Source organism: Haliotis rubra, unplaced genomic scaffold, assembly GCF_003918875.1.
Source record: "Haliotis rubra isolate DU_JTF1 unplaced genomic scaffold, ASM391887v1 Scf801, whole genome shotgun sequence".
Classification (NCBI taxonomy): domain Eukaryota; kingdom Metazoa; phylum Mollusca; class Gastropoda; order Lepetellida; family Haliotidae; genus Haliotis; species Haliotis rubra.
In genome coordinates this window covers 111,506-134,150 of record NW_025767526.1, presented here as the reverse complement: position 1 = coordinate 134,150, position 22,645 = coordinate 111,506, and the positions used below count along the sequence as shown (strand labels likewise).

Genomic DNA, 22,645 nt, shown 5'->3' with positions numbered 1-22,645 from the left:
TATACTTTGGTCTTTTCTAGACTTTGAACGAAGAATATGAGGAGGTGATCATGAGACACAAGAATAGAGCATTCATTGCACCAACGTGGCCAATCGAAGATACTTAAACCCCTTGAAATGACGCCAGGCCAATGTACAACCACTGGCAAGTTACTATATAAATGTATGTTTGTATGTATTTACAGTATGGGGCCCGAGTGGAAAAAATTCATTTCCGAAGATTTTTCTCGGGTTCAAACCCATTTAATACGATCTATGCTTATAATTCATATGTTGTGAACGTTTTTGTGCCTTGTATGACACCACTGTTTGAGACCGGACCAAGAAACGCAATCAAGCCTGACATACCTAAAATAGTTGGCATGCAGTATACAGTTATGTACATACATAATTAACACTATTCACTTTTGCATGATTTGACTTTCAGAGGTACATTGATAATATGTGTCCGTAGCACACGTAAACACCACAAGGTTGATAGTTTTGCGGAAATGAGCTTTTTATTTTCTATCTAACATGTTGTCCCTTCTTTTGATCATCTCATATGGAAACTTTAGTCAGGATAATGCACATACTGTAGTCGGTACGTCAATATTAGACTATTATGTATACGTAGCAGTGTTATTTGACAAATGTAAGGTCCTACCTATATATTTTAGTGGATGGTGTTGCATCATGTCTGATGACAGGTGCACCTAGGAGACATGAGTATCCAGTTTTCGTCACAGTTATCTCATAAGCAAACAATGATTGCAAGTCAATACCGGAGCATGACAAGCGCCTTGTCCCCTGACTGCACAACTCAACGCACTTCCTGGTAGCCTACACAGGCATACATGCAAAGATAGTGTGCTGAACACATTTACGAGGGGTGAGTACTGACGAAACTCTGTTAAATAAGTTCACTGTTATTCATTGTGTGTTTATGAGCGACATCTAATGAAATTGGTGATGCATATGGGTTTCAACTGCGGATTTCGTGTGCGATATCAATATCTATTGTCTTCTTTTGTACTGCTCGTCGCCATTGGACGTCTGCACGGTGTTCAGGATAAGATTGTGTTTAGTTTCGGCAGACCAGTCTGTGGAAATAACTGGATGGATGTTGGTGTAATTAGACAGTAAATAAAAGACTAGATGAAAGTGTAATTTGACAGTGACTAAAAGATTAGATGGATGTTGGAAGGTGGTGTAATTAGACAGTAAATAAAAGATTAGATGGATGTTGGTGTAATTAGACAGTAAATGATAGACTAGATGAATGTGTAATTAGACAGTGAATAAAAGACTAGATGGATGGTGGTGTAATTAGACAGTAAATAAAAGACTAGATGGATGGTGATGTAATTAAACAGTATATAAAAGACTAGATGAATGTGTAATTTGAGAGTGAATAAAAGATTAGATGGATGATGGAAGGTGGTGTAATTAGACAGTAAATAAAAGACTAGATGGATGTTGGTATAATTAGACAGTGAATAATAGACTAGATGAATGTGTAATTAGACAGCGAATAAAAGACTAGATGGATGGTGGTGTAATTAGACAATAAATAAAAGACTAAGTGAATGTGTTATCAGACAGTATATAAAAGACTAGATGGATGGTGGTGTAAATAGAGAGTAGATAAAACACCAGATGGATGGTGGTGTAATTAGACAGTAAATAAAAGACTAGATGGATGTTGGTGTAATTAGACAGTAAATAAAAGGCTAGATGAATGTTGGTGTAATTAGACAGTAAATATAAGGCTAGATGAATGTTGGTGTAATTAGACAGTAAATATAAGGCTAGATGAATGTTGGTGTAATTAGACAGTAAATAAAAGGCTAGATGAATGTTGGTGTAATTAGACAGTAAATAAAAGGCTAGATGAATGTTGGTGCAATTAGACAGAAAATAAAAGACTAGATGCATGGTGGTGCAATTAGACAGTAAATAAAAGGCTAGATGGATGTTGGAGCAACTGGACAGTGAAAAAAAGACTAGATAAATGTTGGCGTTATTAGACAACCAGTCAATATCTCAGAGTCAGTTCTCCATATACACGGAGACCTCTGAAACCAGATAACCTCAAATATGAATACTGCAGGCCACATACATGTAGCTTATGTGGTGAGGGATTTGTGAAGCTTGACTGCCCAGAGCAGGTTGGGGTCGTATATACGATATCTGGAAAAAAATGTTGTGACGATATTCAGAACTGTTGAAAATATTGATATTTATCAGGATGAGGCCATTTACTTCATAAAAAGTCTACTGTACACTTCATTTTTCCCGTGATAGAATTGCTTGAAACACAAGCTGACAAACGCGGGTAGCGTGGTAGCGAAAGGGTTCGAGCGTTCTCTTCTTCCGCCGGAAATTCGAATCCGAATTCGATTCCCAACATGGGTTACCATGAAGCCGCCTTGGTATTTGCTGAATTATTTCTTACAATGGCGTACAACCACACCTACTCACGCATGCAGTGAGGCACAATTTGTGGCAAAATCCTGGTATAAAAGTAGACGTAAACGTTGATCTTTGTAGATGGAGCGAGTATGGTCTTAGGTCACATTGGCAGCAGTATACAAAGAATACTACGTCCTCATGAGCCCCCAAAATAGTGCATTCATCATTGCACCACCGTAGGGAATCGAACCAAGGGAAACAACTGTAACCACTCGAAATGACGCCAAATGCAACCACTGGCAAGTTAATGTGTATGTAGATTGTGCCATCCCACCGATTCAATGGTGGACGGTTTCGAACCCATTTAATACGATCTGAGCTTATGAATTGTTATCTTGTAAACAGTTTCTGCGCTGTGTATGACACCACTGTATGTGACAAGGGCTAGAAACGCAATGGATTATGTTTCTTATGCGTAAGAACCAAGGCTGACATATCTAAAATGGTTACCATGCAATGTAAATGCATACACATCTGTCTGTATACATCAATAACGACTTTTACTGTTTCGTGATTAGTTTTGTCAGAAACACATTGGCGAAAATAAGTTTCAGTAACACAAGCCACAACCCATAAAGTGCATAGTTTTCCAAAAATGAGCTATATAATTTTATATTATTTTTTTAAAATAAACTCTTATTAGTGTGTCCTCAACAACTGTTATGAACTTTTATTAGAGCATTCCATATTACAATGGAAATATTGCAAAGTCGACAAGTCAGTATGATGTTTAAGTAGCAAAGTTATTTGAAAAATGTAAGCTCCTACGTATACATTTTAGTGGAGGGGTTGCATCACATCTGATAACATGTGTACTGGAGATCTGGGTCACGAGTTTTTGCGACAGTAATCCCCAAACCAAACAATGTTCACCCAGTTCATACCAGGTTACAAACACCGTTTCTCCACCATGGAACGCTCACCTACTTAACACAATTCACTTCCTGGTTGCCTACACATGCACACGTCAATGCATCGTATTGAACATATTTGAGGTGTTCACTGGTGCGACAGGTGAGTACTGACATAGTTTTGTTTCATATGTTTGCTGTAATCCGGTCTGTGTTTGAATGACATCTCACCAAATCCAGATCTAGTGTGCGGTATTATTATTATGTTGTAGTACTCTCTTGCTTTATACTGCTCGTCGCCATTGAGTGATGATATAAGTGCACGCTGCTCATGGCAAATCCTTGTTTCGTTTTTCATCCTGCTGTGGAAAGGACATACAAGACGGATATGGTGTAATCAAACGGTGAATGTAAGACTAGATGGTTGGATGCCATTAGACAGTGAATATAAGACTAGATGCACGTTGAGTAATAAGATGGTGAATATAATACTAGATGAATGTAATGTGACTAGAAAGTGAACATAAGATGAGATGGATGTGATGTAATGAGACAGTGAATATAAGGGCTAGATTGATATGATGTAATTAGGTAGTGAATATAAGGTATACTTTAAGTAGCGTGTAAACTAGGATATGTGGTCCTGAGCATCCAGTTATTTCCACACAAAAATACATATCACTAATTATAATGTCATAATCAAGGAACGTCTTCATGTAACATGGCTTGGCATATGGTTTTGTCCTCAACAACTGTTGACAAGTTCTAGGACAGGAATACCTAACCACGGTGACCATTCTGCAAAACAAGAACGGATATAGACGTGTTGTCGACCATGCCAAACCAAGAAAATGGAAAGGGTTACCAAAGCACGACAATGCGACAACATAACGATATTCTGGAATAGTTTACATGGTCTATAAATGGAAATGACGATGGCCTATACCTTTACACACCTTGACCGGAACCGGTAGTTCAAGGTTCACAGTGTGAGATTTGATTCTCACGACTGTATCATATGTCATCTCACCATTCGGTAAAGGTATAATCTTTTCTTAAGCCACGTACACGCGTTGTATATGTAGAAGTTCATGTCTAAATCAAATCTCGTATTAGAACGTGTATCATCGCTCACGTTTGTAGTTAAAAAAATATTCGACATTAATTTATGAAATTGATATTTACAATGTCTGTTTGAAAAGTCATACCAGTGTGTTTGTAGACCCATGCTCAAACTTATTACAACATATTCGTTTTGATAAACATAATTTACACCAACGACAGTGCATCCATAAATCTTGACATATTAGGTTGATATATAAAACGTCTTTATGTAGAGGATTAAAATACTGTCGCATGCAGTATTGGATTTAGTAGAACGTAATTTAGAAACATATAGGATATTTTCAGGCGGCGTAGTCATAGGGACGGCTCTTCAGCCTCCTCATATAAACTATGTATAAGTGTGCTGAAGTCTCGAAGGTAGTGTCTCTGACCATATTGATGAACAGTCGCATAATTTTAAACTGACCTTACATGCCCAACCATAAATGATGGAACGGTAATTAAGTTTAGATCGGATCAGGGCTCTGTCCAAGGGGGCGTAAACCTAAACGTACTCACTCACTGTACAAGGGAGAGGGCTTTTTGAACCCCTCTCCACTTCGAGTTTGAAACAACTATAAATATATCAAGTGCTGGTCGAAGATATTACAATAAAAAAACAACTCAGTTTCCTTTACAACTTCAGTTGGGTCACCATATAGAAATAGATCCGGGTTCTTGTGAGGTATATACTGTCGACAACAGTGAATTCAGTTAGTTAAGGTTTTGAAAATATCAAATCAGTTTTCCAAACACGATTAATTACATTTTGTTGAAAACACAATTGCAGTGGCCTGTCAATAGTATGCATGTTTACGAGGGTCGAGAAAAAAGTACGTAGCCTAAATATATTTTGGATGTAAAATGTTTGAAAAGCTTCCATTCTATTTTGAAGGAATCGTTAGCAAAGCCATATCCAAAATTTCACATGTGTGGGTAATGTGGTTAACCAGATATTTGTCATCACAACACGTTGGGGTATAATATTTCTAACAACATTGCAGAAAATGAAAACGATTTGTCTTTTGGTACCTCTTGGATAATGGTATGCCCTCAGATAATGTCATATAAAATATGTTCAGTATAGTATTGGATGACTTCCCGTCATGATCAACCATCAAAGATTTGGATTACCTGATTTATATGTAGTCGGGGGCTATTGTTTAAGGACACCCCAATTTAATCTTTTCGAAAACATTGTGGCCAGATATTCAAGCTGGCACTGTTTACAATATATTGTGAGCTGACACTTGTTTGACCATTCAGTATTTAGTTTGAACCCTTGGCATCATGCATGCATAAGTGAAAACATTAGAATAAGTTATGTCCTTATGATTACGTCATCTGAAAGGGGGATGGGTAGTTTCTCCAAAATAAGCTCTTTCAGTCAGTATGAAGGGGAAGGGGGGTCACTTTAACAAGCGATTGTAATTTCAAATTGCTTTTTTATGAACTTTAATATCTAAGTGTGATTCTAGGGGACTTCTATCAATCTCAAACACATAAAATATTTCTTGCATATTTTGTTTCCTGAAGTTTTTGATGCATTTATTGTAGATTTTGCGTTTTTTGAGGGTACCGTGATCGTGAGACTGGAACATAGCAAAACCAAATTGCTTGAGCTTGACAGATAATATGTAGAAAATAAAACATAAAAATAACTGCATTTGTATCGTTTCCTTGGTGATTCTACATACTTTTGGATTGCCCCTCATAGTCACGTCAAGGCATTTTAAATTATCGACTAATAGCGATCCATTAATTGCATCATTTAAAACTTTTGGTAAACTATTAACCGTTATGCTGAATAATGTGACAGACAAAATACTGCCTTGTGTGACACCATTATCCTGATTGTAATGATCAGACATGCTAGACCCCTTGTGGACCTGAAACTGCCTGCTATTTAAAAACGTGAATATGAATTAAAGCAAACGGCCTCGCAATCCGAAGTCATGTTGATCTTATAAAATATATATTTCCTTGTTGTATAACATGCTTTTTGTCTAGATAAAAAAGATAGAAAGTTAATGTTGTTGATTAATTCTGGCTATTTTGACAAATGACTCCAAACGCACTAAATGATTGATGGTACTTCTGTTTTTGCGGAAAACACATTGAATATCTGTTATCAAGTTATTGATTTCTAAGTATCAAACTGATCGATTATGTATCATGCGTTCCATGGTTTTGCAAACGCATTTTGTTCAAGATAGGTCCATAGTTAGATAGATCGGTGTGGGTGTGTCCAGGTTTAGGTATTGACACTATTATGGCATCATGAAACGACGACGTCCAAATGTCATTAAAATATTCAAAACGGTCTCCAATATTTTACCTTTAGCGTTTGTAGTTGCACCAGCGTGGGAAATGGTCATTAAAATCAACCACAGTTAAACATGGTTTGGGTTGTTGATGGCAAATAGTTTTTTATGTTCTAATTCGTAAACTCAACCGAACATAAAACATTTACATATAATCACACAACTCTGTATTTGGGTACGTTCACGTCAGCCTGACGGGGCGGCAAGTTTATTGAAATACATTGAATACGAAGTTTACACCCACGGCTGGAACCCATCCGAATGGCTCCTCAGTGCTGTGTTATCTGGGTTCCAGATCTGTCCATGTGCTCCAGTAGATTTCCGATTGGAATTCCTGGAAGCCTTAAAAACTTAGAAAACTGTTTAATACATTGTAAAATATTTGATATTCATAAATTATTATACTGTCTTACATTTTGAATCACAAATCAACTTCAATTGATTTTTCACTTTCATGAATCTGAAGATGGGTCCAGTGACCTAGCAAATGGGAGGTTCAGTGACCTAGTACATTTGTACATGGGAGGTCCAGTGACCTACTACATACGAGGTCCAGTGACCTAGTACATGCGAGTTCCAGTGACCACAATTCAACCTGAATACAGTTTTGCTGTTTAGGAACCACTGATATAAGTTTGACCTGATCCATATTTACCTTGATGGACGGTCAGTCCTGCCCCGTCAGTCCTTAAACTCAAGTGTCTGCTGCACGTGCAATCTACACGGACTCATATAACATGTACAAATAATCACACAACTCTGTATTTGCGTACGTTCACGTTAGCCTCAAGAACTAAGAGAGTGGGCAAATATGTTTAATCAATCATTTATTACTGGACAGGAGATCACAACTTTCAAATTCCCATTTTTTGTCACATTGAGTATTGCCAATAAGCTATCCGCCACCGACCGTGACGCTCAAATAGCCTGTCCGGCACTCCAGCATTGGCCGCTTCGGTCCCCCCTCCCGACCTGAGGCTGTGTACCCCAAAATCCTGTCTCTTGAGACCAGCAGACTCCAACATACTCAGAATTATCTCTCGCATACGTGCATAAGAGACTGGCTTGCTGCCTCTTAACTCATAAGTGTTTGACTTTCTGCAATAATTAACTGGTTTAAAGATATATTCATCACAGTAATATCTAAATGCTTGTACTAGGTATGACTTCATAATACTAATTGGACACAATTCTGATTGAGTTGCAGCAACAACCTTGCTTTTTCTCTTTAAAGATAACTATGTGACCTTCCCGGAAGATTATGTCAGAATATCTTAAACTTGCTGCCTCAAAAAACCTTAGGAACCCAGCAAAAGAAACTATACAAAATGTTAAATTTCTCAGGTTGTATAAGCTGTCAACAGGAACCTTATCTTTTAACTTTTCTAGAATATCTGCTGTTATAGGTTCTTTTCGCCTGATTAGAAAAATGGAGAGATCTCCGCGAAGATTCAAGCACAGACTTGACGTAATGTGACTGACATGGATTTCGTAGGCCTGCTAAATAATGTGCCCTGCCTATGGCGCAAATCGACTGTTGAATTAATGCAGGACTCTTGCCGTCCTGCTTTAGAGATAATACGTTCAATGATACATGAAATGCAGAAGCCGGTATATGGCTGATACTAAATTGTTTACACAAATCCTTAAACTTCACAAATCGACCTTCATACTGTTTCACAGTAGTCTTAGCTCTAGATTCTAATAGTAATTCTAGTAACCTTTCCGCTGGACTAATCAAAGATGGATCTTTAAGCCCCTCCTTCTCCTTCCAAACACCGAGTGAAAACACATCTGAAAGCATTCAGAAAAATCTGATAGCTGAAGCTGATCCCGTGAAATTCTTATCAAATATAATTTTCGCTGCACCTTTGGCAAAAATGATTCCATCTTTGATTTCCCAGACCCTGATATACCTGGTTTACTCCCCGTCACGGTTGAATACTCTTGGCCAAACTACAGCAGACTTCCACAGCGGTATCACAATGGCAGCTCTGCAGCTATTGTACAAAACAAAATCAATGGTTTTACATATCAGATTGAAAGGAGGCACAACCCAATTATTGTCAGGTGAACAATCTTGTGTGAAACAATCCCCCGCTTCTGTCCCTGGAACCATAAACCGGTAAGACTTCCGCCCGTATATCCCCAATATTTGAAAAATGACAAAACAATTATCAGAAGATTCCGGTAATGCTATTGATATAGATGCATAAAAAGTAGTGTAAAGATGAAATTATGCATACTGAAATTAAAGGTCCGGGATACAAACTCGTCTTACCTGCTAAACTTCGTCGGCCATTAAACAGAAAATGTCGGATATGACGTCAGAATCCAGGAATAATAGTAGCGTGAAAACTAACAATATTCACTATGAAACAATGATACTTCTGATTGAAACGCTTACCTACAATGGATATAATCTTGAAATCGAACGAAGTAAGAATTCAAACGCTAGTTCGTCCCCAACAATGCAGGTCCGCCAGATGTCCTCGGTGAGGTGTAGTCCAAAGTTCCGACGGGTAGAGTGGGTGCTCGGAAGCTGACGCTTTATGCATCACCACCGGTTTTCCATCAAGTTGGTGCATGCCTTTGTGGTTTGGTCTGAATCTGACATCTTGCTGGTTATGGTCGTGGCCTGCTTCTACGCTCCCTTGCTACTTTCTGTCACTTCCGGATCCTGTGACGTCATACTGCATGTCGCGGGAAGGCAAAGCTTTAGCTGCTGGACACGTCTGCCTCCGAGTTCTCCGCAATAGTAACACTGTTGATTTGGTCTGGACCCCTCCGGTTCTAGCTCCGAAATGTTGAAGACTGATTATCGCTATGCACCTCCTGTTGCCCTGTACGTTGATTGACATGAGCAAGTGAAGGGCCATATGGACGATTTTAGCTGCTGCGGCAGCCTCGGCTACGTTTCCTGAAAGCTTTCGCATCAGCTCTCTCAAACTGACGTTCCTCATCAAAGCTTGAAGCGACGCGGCTCCCTTCCAGTTCTGTGACAACACCTCAACCAGCTGGGGATTTTTTCCGCTAAACGGATAAACTTGTTGCATTTTTTAACAGAGACAGAGAGAGACTCAATTTTTCCACACATAGCAGTAGTATCTTTCTTGCATAATGATGACGTAATGTTGTCTAGACCAGCCAAAATGCCACGATTAAACTTGCATTGCACAGGAGTTCCCTTTATATTTGATGTCAGGGTATTTATCATATTTCACTTTCTTGGCAATAGACAAAGACAGTTGCTCTGATTCACTGATGAATTCTCTCTTAAGTGTAGACAGTTTAGCATAAATAATCCCAGAATAGTTGGAAAGACTGAAAGTCGTCACCTTTTGGTTGTTCCGAACGTTTCGAAGAAGCAGAGTCGTGTACACCGTCATCCGAAGAGTTCTCCATGTTTGCAGATACAGCCGAGGCACGCAACAACAGTCCTGCCCCGTCAGTCGTGAATGTCAAGTGACTGTTGCACGTGCAATCTACCCTTTAATAGCACATCCATCACGTGACTTACTGCACGGACTCAAGTTCATCTGTACTGAATACTCTCGAACCCAAATACACAACCACGTATTGGTAAATATATGAATAACTTTTAATCTTTATTTCAGTACTTACTAAGGCCACAAGCCTATAGTACATTACAATACAAAATACACAATCAGACATAATATAAAGGTATAAAAATAACTGTAAAAAGTCACACAGCTGAATTGCAGACTCTCAATTTGTGTTGATGTTATTTCTGTACATGGAGGCATGATAAATGGACATAGCTAAATCTTGCTGAACTTTACCAGTTGCATGTAATAACAGTAAATAAAATTTAGGTACATGCGTGTATGTAAAGTAATAGGATTATCTTTCACTAAGTTGTCAGTAAACAGGGCATACAAACAGAAAATGAAACTCATCTTCAACTAAATTGTAGTTAGAAACGTTGCAAATTCTTTGGTCCCGACTAATGTTTATACAACGTCTCGATTCACGAGAAAACATCTGCTTGGAAGAGCTGTTCGGAACGTTTTAACAATAATCTTATAAATGTTGACTTCCTGAATTGTTTGTGATTTAAACAATTTGTAATAAAAACATTTATTTGAAAAAGCCAGTGAAGCAGTCCATTTTTGCACATAAACATCTTTTAGCCTTTGTGTTTATGACATTACAAAATGTGAATTTGAATACACATTCTGATCTTGTCAAACGTGTCAATAAAACTACTGAAAAGTAACTCTTCAGCACCAGTAACCCAGTTTCTCTTTCCATTATTGTCATAAAGTAACATCATCTTGTAACTTTTACATTGGGTGGGGGGTGGGGTGGGGGGCTGTATGACGGCATATCAAGAAGTCTGAACCAGTATTTGATTACCTAAATATTTAGGTGTAAATAAAGCGAAAATCGATCACACTCACCATATACAATCAGGCTAGATGTACATATTTTCACACTTAAGAACTTTTACAATGCATTTTTTCTATCACATCAAACTGTTGTAAATCCCACGCTTCTGAACCATATAATAACATTGGGAGTATTTCAATATCAAATATTTTGAGAAATGTTTGGTATGAAATATGTCCCTACTAGTCAGAGTGTAAAGTGGCCATTAAAAGCACCCATAATTATATACGGTTTGGGAAGTTGATCGTAGAACAACCTGCTGAGGAGCTAAAGATGGCGGAATATAATAGCGAGCAGAGAGCAAAAGCAACGGACGGAGTAAGGCGCACTGTAAAGGCTTGAAGATTAGTTTTAAGCATAACTGGGCTTTGTATTGCATCATACCAAGCAAGGATTGAAGATGCTCATGTGGTCCTATCACCCGGTGGAGTAAAAGAATGACATGCAATGAACTGTCGTAAAATGAAATTAGCTGTCTGCTTCAGATATGTTTCTTGCAGACAGAATGCTGATGGACTTAAATCCTAATCCTATAGTTGTAAGCCGTTACAGTTGGCTTTCAGTCCTCAAAATTTTCACAGGATAATAATGTTTAGGTAAGGTATTTTCTGGGTGAATTGATTGGGGACATACCCCGTACCTTCAGCCTTATCTTTCGAGGGATCCAAACTTAAACCAAAGATTATTTGACCCCTTTGCTACCCTATCACTTTAATGTCCTTTCGAAGTTTTGGTCCTTGCCTTGGTATGTTCCACATTTCCTTGAGATTTTATGTTCTCCAAAGTCAAGTGTTGCAGTTAATTGATGATGCATTTACTTTCAGAGTTATTTCAGGATGTGTCCTAACGATAGACACATAGGTTCCATTAGCTTCTATAGACTGAACAAGTTTCTTTACATCAGAAAAAACTGATGTTTCTGGAAAATTTAATTATATTTACTTACATCAGTTGTTTCAAGATTGTCTTTGGAGGAGAATGGGTGACTTCCTGAACAGCACACCTTTTATCATCATTCTCACAATCTTCCGTTTTTTTAATTTTCTCCCTGCAGAAGGCAGTGTCAGATCTTGTACACGAGTGCACTATGGCCATATTTTTGGCATTTGAAACAACTCAAAGGGTTTGGAATAAAAATGTCAACGCTTATATTGCAGTAGCATGCTATAATATTTGAGGGAAGGAAAGGAAAACAGGTTTGTGTTGGTTGGTTGAGCTTCTGACTTTTTTCTTGTTGAGATTCGTTTAAAGTACATAACACATTAATCTCTCATTTCAGACACTATGCCAGTTGCAGTCATGCCTGTAAACAATATATATATATTATTGATACCTGTCTCCGATTGTCGTCAGTAAGACTGACAATTTTTATGATCAGGATTAGGAAAGTTTCATTTTCTTTGCCTCTTTTAGGTATCCAACATGGGATGGTTCTGGATGGGACTTCTTGTGGTCTGTGTCACTGTGACTCACATTGGTAGGAACGTTATTCACAGTATGTGAAACAAGTGTATATATTTGCACACCGTGAGTTAACTTTATTATCAAGTACTTTGCTTTCTCCGAATCCTGTCAGTATTTTACTGCATTTAACCTTTTACAAATGACTGAGTAACAAGTGGAACCATGCTTTTCAAACAGATGCAGAATGTCACTGTAGTACCACAGAACTCTGTAACTCGTTTCCCTCAACTCCCTGTAGTCAGATGGATGGTCAGGACATGTGTCATGAGGGATGGTTTGGTCCGTACTGTCAGACACGTGAGTATGACGTAGATGGATACAGATAATCGTATGAACACATGTCAACAATATTTGTTTACATTACATTTTATGTTGATTTTGTATTCATCTTGTCAGGAAATATTGCGCTAATGAGATCGTGTAGCCAGAGTAGTACATTGGACGGAAATGCTACAAATTATGGAGCAGGACTCGGTGTAGACGGCAGAGCCACCACAAATGCCCTAAGCTTGCCACGGACATGTGCTCATACAAAGAATGAGTCAAATCCCACCTGGACTGTGAACCTGAACACTCCAGTTCCAGAGAAGATACAACACATCAGGCTCTATCTGCGGGACAGGCGTGAGTACATACATACGAATGACGCTCATCTATTTTGTTTAGTTAATGAGTGAATCACAATGCAAAATCATTACGATGTTGCACTTACTATTGTTACGAACAAACCAAGAGATTAAAATGAAAGATACCTTCCTAAAACAGAAAGAACGCAATACAGACGGAATGGACCAATTAAAACCCTATATATTTCAAGCTAAAAATCAACGACAATCAAATTGTTAATATATCTGCTTAGTAACAGACAACTGTTGCTTGCTTTCAGTTTTAGATCAAAATGTTCAGAGAATGCAGGAAAATATACTGTTCAAACCATTTCTTATCAGTGATCAGCAAATTCCAAATCAATCTATTATCTTTTTTCAGTTTTATGTGAAATCATATGATACTCAATAAACATGCAAACATTTATTCTTGAAATTAACAAATCTATAAAAATCTACTGCTTAAATCAGTGCTGGACACAGCAGTTTACACATTTATCGCTGTGTTGGTTTGTAGAATCATTTGTACAGATAATTTATGTTCACAGATTCAGACAGTCCTGCACACCATTTATAAAATACACGTCAAGTGGTCTCAGTTATCTGCACGATACTAAGTATTCAGTGGCCTTAAATGTTATCATTGGTGCCTGCCCCAAAACAGCCATGCATCTAATAGTCCTAGAAGCCCTGTTTAGAAAGGAAACATGTAACACTATTGTACGTCGTGAAATACGTCCGAAGAGCGTTGCGTTCGACAATATCACAGTTTATAGCAGCCGTCGTCTTGCCCAGCACTAAGTTGATTATTTAGACAGATGCACTGTACTGAATGGTAATGGAAGGCCTTAAGAACAATTTCATGTAGTGCTAGTAACATGTTTTTGAGCAATGAATACAATTTTCAGATACAAAGCTATTGATTTTACAATATCAGGTTTGTTTGAATTAAAAAGATTTGACAGTCATGACTGCATTAAATCACAGAACCATGTCATTGTACTATTCTTCATTTGTTGAGACTTGTTGCGTTTTCAGTCTTGCAGATTCGGCCACATGACATTTAATGTCATCCATTGATACGTCTAACTGAAGTCACTACGCTACAGATTGTATCATTAGATACTAAGATAATGACACGTTTTCAAATACACCGAAAATATGCTACATTTCCTATGACTGATATTTAAAGTGTGAAAGGGGGAAAGACATATCTGTTGGCAGCTATGAAAGCTGACAGATCTAAGACCTCGTTTTTCTGTCAACGCGTAGTGAAACATTTGGTAAGAACCGCAAAGGTTTTAATTGTGTTCATATACGTGATATATCCCTGGTCATGCCGGTGAGATTATCTATTTATCATATTAATCTTCATCCTGAACAGTTCAGGAGAGAAGCAACGGCATGGAGATACTTGTGGGCAGCCAGATGTGCTACAACTGGTCATCAACTGAACATCCTCCTCCTTTAGCTAACGTCACCTGCCGCCAGCCACTGACAGGAACCACGGTCACTATACGGATACCTGGTCCACTGAAATTCCTTACTTTGTGTGAAGTGCAGATATTTGGTATGTCGTGGCCAGGATTCACATCGTGTGTCGTGGATTCACATGTTATGTTATGTTATTGAGAAATCACTCAATCGTTGATACAAGGTTGATGCCTTTGTATGTTGGTAATAAGATGCCTTACTCTGAGAATGCAGGTTGGACTAACGGATTGAACTCAACCCCCAAAACTACTAGAACATGTACTTTACTGAGAACGTGTAACACCAATAATAATATACGATCTATTTGAACTCTTTTTGAGAGCAACTGTGTATTCACTGTTCGAACGTTACCAGTAATATCAAAGTGCAGATAGATTGTAAAACATACCGCCTTGCATAGGACTCACCTCAACATTGTCTACATAATAATGAATACGTCAAAGAATGCTCAGTTTGCAGTAACGGGTGGTTTTCTGAAGATTGTGACAAACAGTGCCGGTGCCTTAACAGTACTGATGTATGTGACAAGATCACTGGTCACTGTTCTAGTGGATGTCTCCCAGGATATTATGGAACAGACTGCCAAACAGGTATGCAAAATAGTTCGAATTTAAGGTAAAGTGTTGTCAATGAGAAGACACATACTGTTATACTTTGGTTGCATGTTTCCCTCTTTTATTGGTTTCTTTCAACAGTGTTGGCTCGTCGAATATATTTTCAAGGTTTTGTATTACCAACAGTCGTCCAGCAAACGTGCATTAGAACTTAAGCTCGTATTTTCGGTTATATTTAACTGCATTATCTAATCCGGTCATTGAACGGAAGCCAATAAAAGAAAGTTTGAATAGCCTTCTAAAGTTAGACCAAAACAAGTGTCAATTATTTAAATTTCTATTTCTATGAACATCTTCATCAAGTGCCATGGCAGTCCTATTTGTCACGTTAAAATCCGGAACTACATTAGCGGATTAACTGTAGATGTAGCTCGCCATATTGAAGAGTACCTGAACAAAATAATTCGTTTATGTACACAGCATGTCCAGATGGTTACTATGGTCTAGCCTGTGGCTTCCAGTGTGGCAACTGTGTGGATGGTGATGTTTGCATCAAGACAAATGGAACATGTCCTGGAGGATGTGCAGCAAGGTGGTTCAGTGACAGGTGTGACCAGCGTAAGTCATATGAAGTTATAACATGTAGCAGATATTGCATTTCTTATGTCTCACATTTCAATCGGAAGACTGGTAAAAATATTGTTCTGTTTCGTCAGTGGTTACTCAAGGGGGATAACCTGAACAAAACTGATGATGTATTGGCCTATGATATTATAAAATGCCGCACCACGGACAAAGGTAAGATTCCACTGACGTTATGTTTCCAGATAATGTATATATGTCACAGCTGGAGACTGAAACGGAACAGGAGTGACGAGAGTCTACATTCAAACCCCTTACTTGTATTTTTTATTGATAGTGTATACTGTTTTTGTGATCGTGTGTTATTTTTTTCTCAGTAACTATGAATCCTTAGTTTCTATTTTATATGAATCATCTTCTTCGAGTGGAAACGGCGCACTTTGTCATGACAGACTTATTTCACGTGTCAATTAAGTCCTGAACCACAACATCAAATTACCTAAACTGGTGTTAACATGCATGTCTCAATATTCAACAGGAGGGTTGGTCAACATATTCAAAATTATCTGTTTTGCATTGACGTATTGTAAATGTGTCACGGCTGGTAGGGTAATTAAAACGGAAATAGAATATTCGTAAAGCACGGTGACGGTATATATCCTGTGCATAGAAATCAGATGTCAAAATGAATCTTCGTCCTGACGACCATCCAAGGAGGCATTGTTGGTACACTCACTGACTGAAGACTGGATACCGCTTGCTTAGATTTGGAACCGAGTGGTAATAAAGTTTCTGATTTGCATAAACACAGCTGAAAGATTCAATATCATGAGATCAGCCTACAAATACATAGGGACATCTGCGTATGCGATTATTAAGCAATGTGTCCTTCTCACGAGTAATGGCCAATATGCCCCAAATGTCCTTGATGATGAAATGCTCACAAAATGGACTGAATCACAGAAGCTTACAATTGCTTAGGCTAAGACACGTAGCGAAAGTAATGTAAGTCCTCATGGTCCCTAGTATGGTGATCTGCCTTCGGTTGTTGGCCATCTCTAGCCCATTTTTATGCTGTGTTGTCCTAATTAAAAATCAAATTTTAGAGAGAGATGCTAGTTTTATTTCTTGATATTGTGATATTTTAGTTGATTTTACTGTCCTTCGTCGGCAGGTTTTTATAATTTACATGTATTTATGGTGAATTCAAAACTTGTTTATAGTCACGATATGTGACTTAATCTTAACTCACTCACTCACTCTTTCACTAAGACACGTGTTTATGTTACTGTCTACAGCATGTCCAGACGGACGTTATGGTGCCAATTGTGCATCTCCGTGTGGTCACTGCCTGGATACTGACGTCTGTGACAAGGTGACCGGGAAATGTCCTGGAGGATGCCAACCTGGATGGTGGCCAGATTACTGTTCACAGGGTTGGTACTTAAAACTTTAATTATTCTGTTAAATTGAAATATTTTAGTATGTTTGTTGGTGGTTTTTGATATATTTACAGCTTGCAGTGACGGTCGTCATGGACACCATTGTCAGACTGAGTGTGGCCAATGTAAAGGAAACCTACCATGTAACAAGATCAATGGAACATGTGATCAAGGTTGTCAGACAGAGTTTCAAGAACCATTTTGTAAAGGTGGGATACATTTTTAATGTGACGGATGTTATTATTAATGTCTCATTCCGTGATACACACTCTTTTGCGCTGGACGCAGCATTGTAATTACAAAAGCAATGCGGTCAGATGAAAAGTCTATCTCGTCTCCTCCCCAGACTGTGTTGATGGTATGTACGGGGATGACTGCACGTCACGATGTGGTCAGTGTAAAGACGGCCTAAACTGTGATAAGTCCAGTGGAGAATGTCCCGAAGGATGTCAGGGTAACTTCATCAAGCCCCTGTGTCAAGGTAAGTCACTAAAAGTAGGAAACGTAGTGAAAAAACAGTTTTTTTCCGACTATATGCAAAATTTTCTCAGTCATCCAGACAAGTAACAGCAAGATCAATCAGGAAATAGGAATAGGAATTCTTTGTTTTCTCGTATTAATTTAATGACAGTAACTTGGTAAGATATTAAGGCAACTTATATGAGCCCTTTATTTATGCTCTGAAACTAGGTTGTCCGGCAACATCAGGATACTCAAACCAGGTAGTGCCAGTTGCAGCAACACTTGGTACACTTCTCGTCTTGTCGCTCATCGCTCTGCTGACATCCATCGTTTATAACAGAAGGTAAGGGGAAGAACATGTATAATTATCATGATTAACTACAAGGATTGACATACATTTTGTGACGAATTCAAGAGAGAGATATATATTTATACATTGGAGCAGATTTCAGAATTAAATAATACATTTGTGAAATATCAACCTGTCGTGTCTATATAACAATCATAGAGATGAAACATTTCTGTATATTGCAGACTGAAGATTCAACTGGATGCCTCACAAAAGAAACCCGGAGATAACTACTTATCTTTAGACGAGAATACCAAGGATCCAGTTGTTGAGAGCACATATGAACAGATTGACAATACCATTCCATATATCAATGCAGTGGAAGTGAATTTGAACTGAATAGTTGCATAAAGCGTCACGTCTTGGTGTATATTGATGTAGTGTAGTCTTTTGTAACGTAAATTGTTCTGAGTGTGGAAAAACGTAGTTTCTCACTGTAGGTCACTTATAATTATATTCGAGAAAGTCGTGTTCTGGCGTAAAATATCAACAATGTCACGATTGTGAAAATGGTTAATCAGCTATTATTCATCAACTGCAATGATCTGAGTCCTCCTTTAAACAGTTATTTCACCCCTGATCATGAAAGATATCAAGAACACTTGGCCTGGCGTATTCATTACCTCAACAACGATGTTAACACGTCTTGCTATCGGTCTGGTGAAGGAAACATGACTTTTCAGTTAATCGGATCCACTGTCTTACTATCCACCGCGAGTGTAGCCCGCAACACTGAATGACTTCGTTGTTGAAGTTGTGCCGATCTGGTTACGAGCTTTTAATGAGACGTAGACATTGTCGGACTATCTTCGCAGGGATAGTACGAACTATCGGAGGTGCTGAAACGATGTCTTGTCAAGCTGTTTTCACTAGTGAGCAGCGGTTGTCACGACTGAGCAGCATATATAGGACCCGTTTCCGATGCAGGTTGTCAGCTGACATCAACCCAACAAGTGCAACAATGTGACTTTGACACATCTGACGCTGCAAATATTCAAATATTTCGCCATCATTTTCAATTAGGTGTGACATAGTAAAGCTTAACCAAAAACATAAAAACATTGTTCATTGAACTCAGCGCTGTCGAATATAGCTCATATTATGATACAGTGTATGACCTTTTGTAATTATTATTTGGAATATTTCTCCCTGATTAACTGTTTGTGGTTGAAACGTTTGCTTGTCGCCCCGAATATGTAAGTTTGATTCACAACGTTAATGTGTACATTATGTGACGACAAGTTCTCGATAATACACGTGGTTTGAAAGTTGCTAATCGTTTTGTTACTTTAACCATGTTGCTGCATTGAAATACATATTTACTCAGCATAGTATTTAGACTGTTTGAAACATTTCAAATATTTAAACGCAGCTGAAGCGTTTGCTTATTACCCCGAAGATGTAATTTTGATTCACAGCATGGATGAAGTTACTAGTTGCTAGTGTTCCTTGTCGTGTCATAAGGTTTGTAAATTGCACAAAGCTGTGTTACTTTAAAAATATTCCTGCACTTAAGTGCATCACCTCAAAATTATATATACCAGGAAAAATATTAATATCGTTTCATATATATCGAACGTATATATATGCTTGTATGTACATATTTCGCGGACACCTTTTTTTGATGAATGTAAAATATATCATCAATAATAAGCCTCATGCACCTATAGTTTCATACAAGTCGAACGTTCAGACATGCCCGAAAGTGCATACGTCATTTTATTAATGTCAAAGGTGCCACTGATGGCTGTTCTGTTAGTGCCAAACCATGGTATGTTTCTTTGGAAGGTGCACGGCGTCATATTGTCGTACAATATGAGACAAAATATATATGCTGTTATCTCATGTTTTATTATTGATATATAACATAAATGTATCCATATGAACAACACGCTGTCTATCCATAATATTTACGTCGTTCAATAACGCCTATTTGTATTGTATTTTGTTATGTTTTAACCTGCGGCCAGTGAGCATGGATATGTTATTTAACCCTGACGTTTTCGAACAGCAGGCACGACATCACTCTAAGCGGATTGGGAGTGCAATTCTTTATTCTTGTGTCAACTATTTTAAGTTGGTGTGTCTGACTCTGATTTCGTTTATGAGATCAGTGCATTAAGCTCATCAGTAATTTAAGAAGTTATGGATCATTGCTATTTTCTATGAATTGTGTTCGCCTACTTCATTTTCCTCCTTCGTTATTAGTATTTTTGTACAGTACCCATAGTAAGTATTTGGAAGATTTGTTTCATTTTGTGGTAGGTTTAAAACAGTTCACCAGTTTGGGGCGTTTACAAGATCAGGACGCGGGTTCCAGGTTTAAAATGAAGCCCTGGAACATTTGCTTGTCGTTAAGAAGAACTTTAAAAGTAGCCGAACTAAATTAGCACCAAACTGTGACAAATAGTGGTGTAGCTTTCATGATCGTAATAATAAGGTTGTTCGTAACATAAAAATGTCATAGAAATAATACTTTGCAATTTTTCAGCTGGCATTGGTGTCGGTTAATGACTGGCTTCATTTTTGTATTACAATAGCTGTGTGCAGTTACCTTTTAGTTTAAACAGATATTGATGTTGGTGTTTGGCTTTTTACCAGGAGTTAGTTTTGTTTACTAAACCAACCTGTCCTTTGTCGACAGCTATTAAAATTGATTACCTTGTTTTCATCGCGATATGTCTGTAATATTGCCGATGCGATGTAAAAGTTTAACCCACTTACTCACTACTAAACCAACCTTGTGTAAACATTTCAGCTTACAGATACATATAAATGATCCATATTTGATGAAGGGCCATTGTGATGTCGGTGCAAAGAATAAAATGTTCTTATCCATCAATGTGTCAGCTGTTCATTGTCTCTCATGTTTCTTTCCGAGTATAGTCGACGGAAATGCACATATGCCGGAGGGGATTAGTGTGTGGGCAACCAAATGAATGCTTAGAAGTGATTTATTTAAGTGGATTGTAAGAATTGACAAATGCCAAAGGGTAGTTGTAGTTAATATCCAATGGTTTTTCTCTAAATAACGACAGCAGTAAAATACGTTTAGCCACTACTGGACTCATAGTGCCTCTACTGTCCCTTGATGACAGGTTTTATATTATACAGTTATCCCTTATCAATGTCAAATTGGTTCTTGTCACAATATAGTTGAAATATTGCCAATGTGACGATAATTATTTTACTCACTCAATCACGCACGCACGCACGCACGCACGCACGTACGCACGCGCTCACTCACTTACTTACTCATAGGCCTCTCTGTGCGTATAGCCAGGCCAGTGTATGGCGTATGTCCTCGAGAGCAAGTGCGATGTGTTACGAAAATACACTATAAAAGACTCAAAGATGTGAAACGCAAGGAGAAATTAGAATACAACTGTAGAATACTGTGTTCAACAGGATGATTATACTTCATTTACTAGTAGTTAATCGCCAGCATCTGAAAGGATGTGTAAATCTAGCTAGGGTCCATGTAGGTAACAAAAGTACTGTAAGTCCCCATGGACCCTGGTATGGTGATCCACCTTCAGTTGTTGGTGCTCTACAGCCCGTTTTTATTTTGTACTGTTTATAGTGATATAATTTTACGATCGCGTACTAGTTTTAAATTTATATCTGTGATAATCTAGTATTTTTACTATCCTTCGATGACAGATTTTTGCGGTCTAAATTTATGGATTGAAATATTGATATATACTGATGTACAAAAGAAAGTACACACCTGTTGTTTTGAGGCTATTAAAAACGTAAATATTTTGCTAGCAATGTTCCAATTGGGTACGATATCTATGGTGTTATTGCAACACGTACGCAATGTTTGTGAAGAGTGTATCACAATCAAAACACTTTTCTAAATATTACGCTGTTTTTAGGAAAACATTTTACCAAAGCATCAAGCGTGTACTTTTGTAAGTCTGTTTTATTAAATTGTTCTCGTCACGATATGGTTGAAATATTGCCGATGTGACGCTAAATATTAACTCACTCACTTCATTGTTCAAACATCTCTGCACGACATACACGGTATCTTCTTTCAGTAAACATAAGTACTTTGTACTGTGCATTAAGATCATACTTGAACACACAGTTTAAACCTTTAGTAACAAAAGGTATAAATATGCCCTCTCACAGGTTATATCCCTGAACAGTTCTTATTAAAACCTCTCTCTACCCTCCACGGGTGATCTCAAACCCAGGAGAATAAAACGGTTTGTTCATTTAGGCATACAATGTAGGCTGAACCAAATATTCAAAATAGTAATGAACAGCTTAACCGTTAAAAAGGTAACCTACAATCCAGGATGTAATGTCAACACAAACAGTCCATACAAACTGACACTACTGGGTGAGGAGGACATGTGGTCGTCCCCTACAATTGTCTTCCTGGTTGTGTTGTAGAGTGTTTTATCTATCTGCGAGGACATCGTTGAGTGTTATGAGGTTTTACATGTATATCATCTGTATATGTATAATTGTGATGCCTAAAGTATCTGTTGCATCATAATTGTGTTACACATGTGAGATAGACAGCTTCATTT

General features: G+C 38.0%; 2 protein-coding genes across 5 annotated transcripts in view; both read left to right on the top strand.

The window, feature by feature from the left end:
- The window catches only part of LOC124261639, a 139,635-nt gene that overhangs the window by 40,262 nt on the left and 76,728 nt on the right, over positions 1 to 22,645 (top strand). The gene's annotated exons all lie outside the window — the stretch shown is intronic.
- LOC124261629 (multiple epidermal growth factor-like domains protein 11) lies at positions 796 to 20,936 on the top strand. Of its 4 annotated transcripts, none has more exons than XM_046695968.1 (12): positions 796 to 871; positions 12,560 to 12,623; positions 12,788 to 12,907; positions 13,007 to 13,234; positions 14,600 to 14,785; positions 15,162 to 15,299; positions 15,744 to 15,881; positions 17,144 to 17,281; positions 17,329 to 17,496; positions 17,634 to 17,768; positions 17,978 to 18,092; positions 18,284 to 20,936. In XM_046695968.1, the coding sequence occupies exons 2-12, from the start codon at positions 12,569 to 12,571 to the stop codon at positions 18,435 to 18,437; spliced, it is 1,575 nt and encodes a 524-aa protein (XP_046551924.1). In that variant the 5' UTR covers positions 796 to 871; positions 12,560 to 12,568; the 3' UTR covers positions 18,438 to 20,936. The 4 variants fall into 4 exon arrangements, with proteins under 4 accessions (XP_046551924.1, XP_046551923.1, XP_046551926.1 ...); XM_046695967.1 differs by lacking the exon at positions 796 to 871 and adding an exon at positions 3,399 to 3,468; XM_046695970.1 differs by lacking the exons at positions 796 to 871; positions 15,744 to 15,881 and adding an exon at positions 3,399 to 3,468.

Bases quoted from the DNA above. Each gene is read 5' to 3' on its own strand.
- LOC124261629 (XM_046695968.1), top strand. From the start codon at position 12,569: ATGGGATGGTTCTGGATGGGACTTCTTGTGGTCTGTGTCACTGTGACT. The intron at 13,235-14,599 runs GTGAGTACATAC...CATCCTGAACAG, and splicing joins GCTCTATCTGCGGGACAGGC to TTCAGGAGAGAAGCAACGGC. The intron at 17,282-17,328 runs GTTGGTACTTAA...GAAATATTTTAG, and splicing joins GCCAGATTACTGTTCACAGG to TATGTTTGTTGGTGGTTTTT.